At 38.2% G+C, this 12,500-nt stretch overlaps 1 protein-coding gene across 1 annotated transcript; it reads right to left on the reverse strand.

Moving 5' to 3' along the window:
- Positions 1-543: 543 nt before the first annotated feature.
- On the reverse strand, positions 544-9,651 carry LOC119573182 (ubiquitin-conjugating enzyme E2 T-like; the record flags this gene model as incomplete). The annotated part of the gene is given in 5 exon segments (XM_037920255.1): positions 544-621; positions 829-1,033; positions 1,259-1,328; positions 4,383-4,502; positions 9,621-9,651. Coding segments are annotated over 4 exon segments (465 nt in total), but the record flags the coding sequence as incomplete, so codon positions are not given.
- Between the last annotated feature and the right edge of the window lie 2,849 nt (positions 9,652-12,500).

Consider the following 12,500-nt stretch of genomic DNA (forward strand, 5'->3'; position numbering starts at 1 on the left):
GAGAGGCAGGAGGAGGAGGAGGAGGAGGAAGGAGGAGGAGCAGGAGGAGGAGGAGGAGGAGGGAGGAGGAAAGGAGGAGGAGGAGGAGAGGGGGAGGAGGAGGAGGAGGAGCAGGAGGAGGAGAGGAGGAGGAGCAGGAGGAGGAGCAGGAGGAGGAGCAGAGGAGGGCAGGAGAGGAGCAGGAGGAGGGAGCAGGAGGAGGAGCAGGAGGAGGAGCAGGAGGAGGAGCAGGAGGAGGAGCAGGAGGAGGAGCAGGAGGAGGAGCAGGAGGAGGAGCAGGAGGAGGAGCAGGAGGAGGAGCAGGAGGAGGAGCAGGAGGAGGAGCAGGAGGAGGAGGAGATGAAATAGCAGCAGTGGCTGCATTCAGTTAATCACCAACATCTTCAGAGCAATTTTTCTTTGAAAAATATTAGCTGTAGTAGAACTAATTGTTGTAATAGAAGTAGCCTAGTAATAGAAATAGAAAAAGCAAAAGCAGTAGTAGTAATACTAGTTGTAGTAAAAGCAATATCTTAAAGTGTTGCTCACTATGATGAAACTTACCACACTTTTAGCATATTTAGCAGTCCATTCTTTGGCAGTTGCTTCATACTGAGATTTCTTGAACTGATACTCTTCTGCCTAAGAAACAAAACGACATTACAGTTTACTAGGACCTAATCTTTACATAATGTGGTCTTAAAAATTTACATTCTAACTTCCAGTACTATAGTGTAAATATTTTTTAACCATATAAATGTATCTCAAAATATGGGTGAATTACCACATCAGTATTTAAACAACAACAGTATATCTTTAACCACAAAAATCAGAAATAGTGGCACTAACAATGTCTGTCATAAGTGGATCATTCGGGTTGGGAGAAGCCATAAGCAGGCGAATTGAGGTCAAAATACTGGAGAGGTTGTGTGCAGGTCTCCATCCACCAGAGGGAGGTAACTTGAGGATGTCAAGGCAGATTCTTCCAGCTGAGTCAATGTTCGGATGGTATATCTTAGTCAGGAACCGGACTTTTGGTGGATGAAAGGGGTATCTGGAAATTAAGAAGCCTTTGATAATGAACTCTAAGTGGCATATCATAAGAAATCCAAATCCAAATAATTCTCGTAATGCAAAGTTCTCCTATAACATAATGCTCAGTTATATCCATCTATAACCCAAAATGTTCAGAAAATAAATTGGAAACTAAAATTTAGTGATTATTACATTAATGCAAAATACATGCTCGGAGTCACAACCCAATCACCAAAGTCATTACCTCTCTGGAACCTCCAGTTCTAATTTGAAAACTCCTCCAGCATATACAGTATCATCATCACCAATAATAACTGAAAATATACAAGAGAAGTAAATGAACTGAACTAACCCATTCAAGAAGGGAACATCTGAGACTGTATCAAACCACAAGTCAGCTGCTTGAGGGAAAGATTACAAGTGTGGGTACCATAAAAATACCCTTGTCTCTATGCTTCTTTAGGTAATCAGGCTAGAAAGAGGCTTAAAGCCTAATATTGAGGGCCTGTTTCTCCTCATTGAGTGTAGTTAGGTCCTAACAAAATACTACATGCATGTGTACACAACTTGGAGCAGGTTCAACTACACATCACATGACACCATCATCCTGGCATAAAGGAGAGTCTGCCACTTGGCAGGACATAGTACATGGGTTAAATACAGTAAATCCAAGCAGACAATATGCACATAAAAAAACAAAATTTTGTTTTCTGTTGAAATTTACAGATTCTATCTCTGTTAAAAGGAAGACAACTCAGAACATGTAAATTTCTCTGTAAAATAATATACTATGAGTGGGACTTTTTCTGAAATGTAAAAACTATCTATATTAAAACTTAAATTCTTAATATGTAATTGCAAGGTTGAGAAAGATAATATATCATATGCGTGAAATCTCTATGGCTCATACTAAACGTGAATCAATAATTCCATTTATCCAAACTAAACCACTGGTAGATCTCAAAATACAAGGAACTTCACCAGCCAAGGAATAACCTTCTCGAACTGTAAGTTTGTACTTTACACCATTTTATTTACTCATGTACAAAACTTATTTATCTCTTCACTTTATTATTTTTTATCCCTACCACTATCACCATGCAGTCATGGTGGATTTTTTTATGGTAAAAGTGAAAATTGTTCTTTATATTTACTTCAATATTAATCTTTAAAAAATATATATAAGCTATATTATAAACAATTATAAAAATCTGTACACAGAAATCTTATTTTTCTTCTTCTGATACTAGAGACAAATCAACTCTCCACTATTCTTCTTCTTTTAACGGTAGGTTCATGTCTGAGCCGCCGTGGTCACAGCATGATACTTAATTGTAGTTTTTCATGTTGTGATGGTCTTGGAGTGAGTACGTGGTAGGGTCCCCAGTTCCTTTCCACGGAGAGTGCCGGTGGTACCTTTTAGGTAATCATTCTCTCTATTTATCCGGGCTTTGGGACCAGCACTAGACTTGGGCTAGTTTGGCCACCCAGTGGCTAGGTAGGCAATCAAGGTGAAGTTCCTTGCCCATGGGAACAACGCGGCGGTCGGTGACTCGAACCCTCAAATTCAGATTGCCGTCGTGACAGTGTTGAGTCTGACGCTCTAACCATTCGGCCACCGCGGGCTTGAGGATCATGGGCTTCCATGATTTATCTTTTCTGGACAAATGTTACAGCAATTACTTTCCATTTCAATAACAATACTATGGTTAAATGCTTTCCTTTTCTTTTTCAGTTCAATAAATGCATCTTGTTTTTTTATCAGTATATGTAGATGAAGCTTAACAAATTTTACTTTTAGTCTAGTCATGAATAAGACAATAATACAGTACCTCACCTATTACTACCTTAAATATTATCCTAGTAGCATACATGTTACAGAAAGATGTGGGGGTGGACCATGCCTATGTTAAACTGCCATATCTTTTAGTTCGGGACATAATGATGACATCATCTTCTCTACAAAAATTCAAAATTGTGTAAGAAATTACAAGATCTTATATATATTTCCAGTCCATGTTCTAGTGTAACTAAGATCAGTTGGACATGGTGAGGTTTCAGTGACAATATCAATATGGTCCATCTTGTGGTGCTCCACAGGAGCACTGGTGTCTTAATGTGATTTTCCTAATTAAATTCCAAATACGTATTCTGTTCAGAGGGGTTAGCTTGCCTGAAAATCTCAAAACTTAACTGGCAGACTTCTCACTTACTTGCACATGAAGTATTAATATCAAGAGATATACATACATCAGTTGAAAATACTGGAAGAAAAACTCTATGAAACCAAAAGAATAGGAGACAAATATTGCCTGAAATAAATTCTAATGATATACAGGACAGGAATGTTTATGATACATAAGAGTACTTGTATTGAAAATATATATTTTGTTGACATAGAAAATGTAGAAATTACCGGAAAAGAAGAAAGATGCTTCTTGAATATTCCAAAACTGATACACTTAACAATCAGCACCATGGATAAAAAGTAGGAATATAAATAATGCTGATATGCTAAAAAGAATCCAGAAATTATTCAGAAATGGAATAAAATAAGAGGAAGGAAAGTAAAGAGATTAGGAATTAGCTTCAGGTAAGCCAGTGAACCAGATATGGTAATGAAAAAGAGCAAATAGACAAAAAGTTGCTAGCAGTAACACTGGGAATGGTACTCAACTGAACAGGTAAATCAGCCCCCAATCACTCAATAAACATTTAGTTCATGAAAATAGTACATGAATACATTTCTTCTATTCCACATGTTGTTAACAGTTGCTCTCCCATACTGACTTAGTGTCAGTATGGCAGAGCAACTATTTTGCAAAATCTTACACAATAAGGAAATCAGGCTTTTATATGACAAACCTCACTTAAACAAACTCTTAGAGACACTCAAGTCATGGGCCCACTCATTCAATGGCAAACGTGTATTTTTTTTGATTTACCAAAGAGCATTTGATACTTCACCTCATATGAGCCTGTTGCTTAAACTGAAAGTAAATTTAAAAAATCACAATTTGTTCAATTGAAATAAATAATTTCTGACAGACAGACTAATGCATGCGTGCCTAACAGATGTGTGTCCAGATGAATGTTTAGGATAGATAGAAAAAACTAAAGAATGGTTATAAAGGAGCACAAGCAAGGGCAATGAAAATGGTTTAATGCCTCAGGCACCTGGTACTGAAGAACATTAGAAATAGTTAAAGCTGCTACCTTTCATTGAAATTGTTTAAAAAGAGATTTTATCTTGTTGTGAGAAACCACTTCAGCAACTGTCCAGAATAAAAAAAATAGTCTACATATGTAACCGAGTGATACCATAACCTCTGAAATCAGAATTCCAACAAAGGCAAACACATGCTCACCTGCACTAAAGGTTTCGAGACTATCACCCTCAGGCCAACATGATACTCCCGAGGGTGGTGAATCTCGCAGCTGCTGACACTCACGCTTCAGCCTGCCAAGCCTCTGTGCCATCTTAAGTTCTGTAAGGGAACTAGTGGCTTAGAGGTATTTCACAGCTTTTAAAGAGGATTTGGAATATGTTTAATACCTATGTTTTGTATGTGAAAGGCACACCTATCACATACAAAGCATAGGTATATAAACAAATGACACATATACAAACATCTGCAATGGATCTATCTAATCCAATGAACAGATATCTATGGTTAACCCTTTGCCAACAGGCATGAATGTACGTACACGCAATGCCCACTGTGAGTTTACTTGTTTAATTGCTTTAACACGTAGATGGCAACACTTGTACTAAGTCACCAATGAGCCAGTTACAAGTGCTGCCTGTCTCGCCCGTTCATCCTTTTCGTTGATTTATGAAAATATTTTACGCTATCTTATTTTGCTGTTACTAACATTTATAACATTATATTAATTCTAATGTTTACAATAAAAATAACAACATCGATATTCATAGCACTAGTAAACAATTTTATTTTCCCGCCAATACAAGGAAAGGTGAAATCAGGTAAGATCACAAGATCTACTAATTAACTACTTTGTTACTAAGCACTAGCAGAGCCATCTATGTGCAGAGACATTTCACAAAAATATAAAAAATGAGCACAGCATTTTCCCTATTTTTTATTCATTTTCCCCATCAGCATTGGGTTAAGACATGCTTACACTATCATCAGTACTCTGTTGTTCATGTTTTCCTGAGTCAGGTCTTGAGCCAGGCAAAACGCAATTACTCATGTCAAGAAGTGCAAAATTATTCATAAACAAATGACAGACAGTCTGACCGCCCACAGTGTTCATCTGGGTGACACTTTTTTATTTCGCTCTATCAAGAGAGGCTCCATCAGTCCTGTATCGCATCCTTATGTTTTTCCAACATTTCATGAATGATTGCCCATTTGTCCCATTTTTTCAAGAGGCTTTCTTTCTCCTGATCTTTGCAGTTCAGCAGGGGCGACCTGAAGTCTGCAAAGGATGTTCCTCCCACTACACTCGCTGTTATTTTCCTTTCCTTTCCCTGAATTTTTATCATACAATCTACACTTTGTTCCTCTGCAGGACCACTAACATTTCTATATTTCATCACTGCATCTTGGTGACAGCCTCCTCTCCCTGTTTTCTGTTCCTCGGTTTCTCTGTCCATAACTTGTGCCAGCTTTTTTTCAAATACATCCATTCACTGCATCAGTGTCTGCAACATCCGGTTGATTGCCGAGGCAATTCACTTCTTGCACCTGCTGGTTGTCCTAAGGTTGATCACTTCCCTTCGACAACAATGCCACACATGATGGCCCCAGCAGCCAGGCGTTGGGGACTGTAGTTGTAGCCTCCCTGTGAAGTTGCCGGCCCTTTTTCTTTTCCCACGATTACTTGCTAGGGAACCGCCGAAATAAGATCTGATTGCAGCCTTGCCCTGCATGCCAGAGATCCGGCATTGTGGTGGCCTCTGCAGTTGCAGCAGCAAAGCTTAACTCTTTCTCCCTTTTCAATTTTGGCTCAGCAGACACTGGACTCATGCTTTCTACAACAGAACCTGCATCAAACATCCTGCTGACAGGTCCAAGACTTGTGGCCCCATCGTCAACATTTGAGGCACATGACTGGCGTACTCCACGTATGATACCACCCTCCTGTACCCCGCTCCAGATATAAATACCCTCTCTGGCACATCCCCTTTCGGGAGGGCAATATATTGACTCTGCTCCTTGCCCATGGACGCGTGCCTCTTCACCCACACAAATCTGTCATCATCCAACAAAGAGTCTGGGTCTAGTATGGTCAGGTATCAGAAAATTACCACTTTAGTGAGTTTTTCCCCAGCTTTTGGGACAGTCATCATTGTCTGAGTCTTCAGGGTTTGCTCTGCCTCACCTGCCCTACCATGAGATACAGCCTCCCTCTGCCTTCCTTCATAAGTGGCTCAAAATCACAGTGGTCACAGCTCAGTTCCATGGCCCACCTTAATTTCTCCAGGAAGTTCATGGTGCAGTCCTGTGAGAATAGCAAATATCTCCTGCCATTCACATCAGCAACATGTTGATTTCCTGCTTCAGTTCCCTCTTCGTTCTTCCTCCCCTTCTTCTCCAACTCGCATCCATTCCCATTGTCACTCATGTCCACACTTCCTTCCCTTCTTTTCCTCTTATGGGATCCACTTGCAACATGTGCTTGAATGGTAAAACATTAATCCTCCATATCTACATCAGAAAGGGGGAAACCAAATGTGACAAAACTAGCCATGCTGACACCTGGGAGAAGGTGACAAATTGCTGGGCCAGAGGCACCTCACCCACTCCCTGTCTGGGAGGTAGGTAAACTCTCACAACTGAGGACAGCACTAAACCACATCCTACTTCTACAAGATATACACTACGACTAGAGAGACAGAGAGAGAGAGAAAGAGACTGAAAGAGAGAGAGAGTGACTGAAAGAGAGAGAGAAAAAAGAGGGAGAGAGAGAGAGATAAAGAGGGAGGGAGAGAGATATAAAGAGGGAGGGAGAGAGAGAGAGAGAGAGAGAGAGAGAGAGAGAGAGAGAGAGAGAGAGAGAGAGAGAGAGAGAGAGAGAGAGAGAGAGAGAGAGAAAGAAAGAAAGAGAGAGAGAGGGAGAGAGAGAGGGACGGAGAGAGAAGAGACGAGAAGAGTAGATTAGAGTAAAGAAGAGAGAGAGAGTGAGAGTGAAAGTGAGACAGACAGACAGAAAGGAAGGAAGAAAGATAAACAGGCAGACAGAGACAGAAATCTGAGAGACTTTGAAGATGGAAGAGGGAAAAGCAAATAACAAAGAGTAAAGGGTAAAAGATAAAGGGTAAAGAGAAAAATTAAAAAGTAAAGAGGAAAGAGTGAGTGACAGGAGTGAGTGAATGAGTGAGTGAGTGACTGAAAGGAATGAGTGAAAGGAGTGAGTGAGTTAGTGAGTTGAGTGTGTAAAAGGCTATAGATCCTAGTACAATGGCTAGCAGGGGTAATCAAAGTTGTTAAACCGGCTTGACTCTTTATTAGTGAAGAGCTCTCCACAGTGAAGGGAACACACGAGACAATGTCTCGGCCGGTCATATGTCCGGCCATCCAGCCCAGAGGCTCGTGGTGTGGTGATGATCTGCGGTCATGTGACCACTGGGCAAGGACTGAGACATCCGACGAGGTCAGATAAAATCATCATCTAAGCCCTTGCTGAGTCGTAGGTTCTTAACTCAACTTAGAGCCATGTGGTCTATTGGCTTACACAAAATGTGCTTATCTAAATGCCATAGAGTGAGTGAGTGAGTGAGTGAGTGAGTGAGTGAGTGAGTGAGTGAGTGAGTGAGTGAGTGAGTGAGTGAGTGATAGTGACAGACAGAGAGAGAGAGAGAGAGAAAGAGAGAGAGAAGAGAGAGAGAGAGAGAGAGAGAGAGAGAGAGAGAGAGAGAGAGAGAGAGAGAGAGAGAGAGTAAATGTCCAGAATAGGACTATGAAATTATAGAAAACACACACATAAGAATGCAGATCAGATATCATAAAACAATCTATAAAAAGTGATGATAAGGCTATAACCAATATACAAAACAATGAGGCAACCTGCACACCTCACATTCATCCACAAATATATTTTTTCAAGACACAGCTGCATGGTCTATTGTGAAAGAGTACCTATCTTTACTCAAATAAAGAGCCAATCCCAGCTCTACCTTGCAAATTATACATGAGGAGGTCTGTTGTTCTTTTATATAATGTGAAATGCAGAAGCCAAGGTGTTCCTATTCTCCCCTCTCAAAGTCTCAAGGGAATGCAAAATGCTCCAAAGAAAAAGTCCAGAACATAACTTCCTTGGTGATATCTCATTGGGAATTTTTCGTAAATAACTGGTTGGACTATTCTTTCCTGGGGTAATAACAGCATTTCCATCAAAAATCTTATATCACATATAACTATAATGCCATGGTTGGATCCACACTGGATTTATACCACAATTTATGCTAAAAACCAGAAGGAATGCACTGACACATAATCATCTGATATTGCACTGCAAATGGAAGAACACTGGAGGGGAACTCTTAGATAATAACCCTTGAGATGATAACAGTCAGCAGATGAAAAAAGCACCTGACATGCTTCAACTTTTTAGTTAGTCACCAAAAGATTGTTGCACTTAGATATGTGAAAATGCTAATCTCATGCCAGGATATCAGCCCTAAGGGTGAATCCACACCAGAGTTCTCCATCATACCATGATTGCATTCCACCTCAGCCATAACACAGGTGATCTGCTTTCTGGAATCACAACCATTTGGAAAAAGTGCAGAGAAAAATTTGGAACTGGGCCATCGGTCACCATATGTGTTTATGTGTGTATATACATATATATATATATATATATATATATATATATATATACATATATACATATATACATACATACATATACATACATATACATAGACATACACATATACATATACATACACATATACATACACATACACATACATATACACATAGACATACACATACACATAGACATACACATAGACATACACATACACATACACATACACATATACATACACATACACATATACATAGACATACACATACACATAGACATACACATACACATATACATACACATACACATATACATACACATACACATATATATGTATGTATGTGTATATATGTATATATATATATATATATATATACACACACAAAAACGATAAAACAATGATAATCACAATATAGTAAAAATCGGGATACTATTTAATTACACAATATCTTTCATAAAATAGTAGCTTGTTGGTACACGAGATTGAGTAGCAAAGTGAAGTTGAAAGTGAAGTTAATGCTAATCAATCATCCGACACGAAAATACAAATGAAGAATATCACAATTCTGTTACTGGCCTTTTGCGAGTTGAAGAAAAATATTAAACTTAACACAAGTTCCGTTTAGGATAAATGTGTTTTCTAAATACTGAAACAATCTTTATCAATTCTTGAAAGTTACATAGAATAGACAACCTTGTGATTCTAATAAATAAAAAGAACAAACCCTATCGTTTCCACTCTTTACACCCGCGGTATACGGGAAGTGGGAAGAATATCGTAAACATTTTGGACCAATGAGAGAGGAGGATCTAAAACTGACCAATCACTTTCCGTGTAAGGTACCGTCTCGGCTTTAATGATAAACAAAGCAAAGACCATGAATATAAACAACATTGCAAACAAGAGAGTAGATATAAATATATATCATATTATTCATATGCATATGTATGTACATAGGTAGATAGATAGATAAATAGAAAAATTGATTGGCAGATAAATATAGATACAGATATAGATATAAGACAAATTTTAACTTAAGTATAGTAAAAATGTATTTAGTATGCGGTAGATAGGTAGATGTGTAGATATATATAGATATATAAATATATGTAAACTGTATATGAACACACATATATATGGGTTATAGAGTGAACGAATAACTGAAAAGATAGTGAGGCTTTGTGAGTCGGGAAGCAAGAGAGGAGACGGGAAGTGACCGCGAATCCTGCATGGCAAGCGTTTCGCGCATAGAGACAACTGCCGTGGGCACAGCTTTATTTTTGTTTTTGTTTTATGGGTTACCATTAAGATCAGACCAGGAAAAGGAAGCTAGCGGAAGCATCAGTTAGAATTGAGGCTCCTGAAGCCAAGGTAAATACGTGAAGAAAACGTAAATTTGAAGGAATTGGTGGATAATTTGCGCAGGAACACAACCATTCAGTGAGAGAATACTGAAAAGTCTGACATAAAAATCAAATAACTCAAGGAAAAGGCGGAAGAAGTAGAAACCAAGATTGGCAACGGTAGTCAAATCGAAGCAAAGAATCTGTAAGAATGTGAAGTAATCAAAGTACAGGAATAAAGACACAGCATGCAAGGAATATTGCTAATTTGGCTGATGTAAACAAGGATATAGTCATATTGGGACATGGGGAAAAACTGTAGAAGATGGAATCGAGCGATATAATGAAGACAAGAAACTGATTGTCAATATTCTCAAGGTCTTAAATCCTGAATTCTCGGAGCAGAATATCATAGCTCACAGGAGGTTGGGATTATTCGTAAAAGGAAAGAAACACCCTTTAAAAGTGACATTCATGAATAAGCAAATGGTAATTGATGTCATTAAGAAAGCTAAAATCAGGATAAGAGAAAATACATACAAAAATGACAGAGAAATACTGCAGAAAAAATGGAAAAGGCCAAAAACAAGAACGAACAAAGAACTAAAGAAGAAGAAAAAACAAAAAAACTTCATGTGGAGGGTGAGAGGCCTCGGAGCAAAACAAGTTTACTCTCGGAACCAAAATGTGGAGACAGACAAACATTAGCCTTGCAGCCAAAAGGAATACCGAAAGATTATATAGAAATATATATATATATATATATATATATATATATATATATATATATATATATAGATAGATAGATAGATAGAGAGAGAGAGAGAGAGTTTATATGCGAAGTTACTAGAGCTGGATACAATTATTAGTAAAATTAATAAATCAGATGTAATATGCATCACTGAATCCAAACTGGATCCCTCCGTAGACGACGTAACATTAGGACTCTGAGACTACAATATTTGGAGAAGGGGGAGGGGGGGTAGCAATGTTAACAAGGAAAAGAAATATAAAAGAGATAGAGATTCAGCAAGACCCCGTAGTAGAACTAAATATAGTAATAGCCACAGTGTACAAGCCACCTCATACATCTGTGTGGTCACAAGAAAATTACCAAAAACTTATTCAAGAAACGTTAAAGAGCCTGGAAGAAGTGCTACAACTTTCGAAAACTAATACAAAGGACATTCTTGTAACAAGGGATTTTAATAGCAAAACTGACTGGGAAAGTTTCTATCCCCGAACACAGCCAGATTCGTGGAATGCAAAATTACTAGAAGTCATAAAAGAATTTTGTCTCTTCCAGAATGTATCAGATCATACCAGGATTAGAGGGCTAGATAGGCCATCTATACTTGACCTAATATTGACAAAGCATAAAGATGACATTAGGGATATGGGGTATGTCCTCCTCAAGGAAAAAGTGATCATGTAGCAATTGAGTCAAAATACTGTCTGCTACAGGAAAAACTCATTGTAAGTAAGGAAAGAAAAGGAAAGTACAATTACAGAAGAGAATAATTATAGAAACCTTAAAGATTTCTTTGATTACATAAACTGGGAAACAATCCTGAACGAAGAGAACTATAATATGTAGTATTCTAAATTTTGCGAAGTGTATAAAAAAGGAGTATCAAGATTCAAAACTGAATCAAGAAATGGCCAAAGTGGTTCAGTAATAAATGCAAGAAAATGAGAGAAAACACACGGCTCCTTTGGAGAAGGTTCAGAAGACATAGATATCAGGCAGCGTATGAAGGGTATAACGAAGAAATGAGTACACCACATGAGGGAGGCGATATTAGACTTTGAAAAAGATATAATCAATACATGTACAAATCTACCAAATCTCTTCTTTAACTACATAAATAGTATGACTAAAAGTAGAGATCCAATTAGCGTCATCAAAGACAATTATATTGTTTATGCTAAGGAGGAGGATACTTTGAAATGGCAAGTAACCGTACAACCATAAACCAGCATATCGAAAATATTACCTCAAAAAGAATGAAGTAAAAGACCTACTGAAACGGCTAGACAAGACTAAATTAGGGGGACCAGATGATATATCTAACTGGGTTTTGAGGCAATGTGCTGAAGAATTATGTATTCCATTATTGTTGATATTCCAGAATTCGGTGAGGCAAGGATAACTACCTAAAGATTGGAAACTCGCCAGGTTACACCTTTTTATAAGATCGGCGACGAGCAAAACCTTCTAAATTATTGACCAGTTTCGTTAACTAGTGTAGTATGCAAACTGTTAGAAAGGATAATTAGGAAACAGTGGGTTGAAGTACTTGAAAAACACGATATCATATAAACAATATGGTTTTAGGGAAGGAAGGTCATGTATA

This window comes from Penaeus monodon, chromosome 5, assembly GCF_015228065.2.
Source record: "Penaeus monodon isolate SGIC_2016 chromosome 5, NSTDA_Pmon_1, whole genome shotgun sequence".
Taxonomy (NCBI): domain Eukaryota; kingdom Metazoa; phylum Arthropoda; class Malacostraca; order Decapoda; family Penaeidae; genus Penaeus; species Penaeus monodon.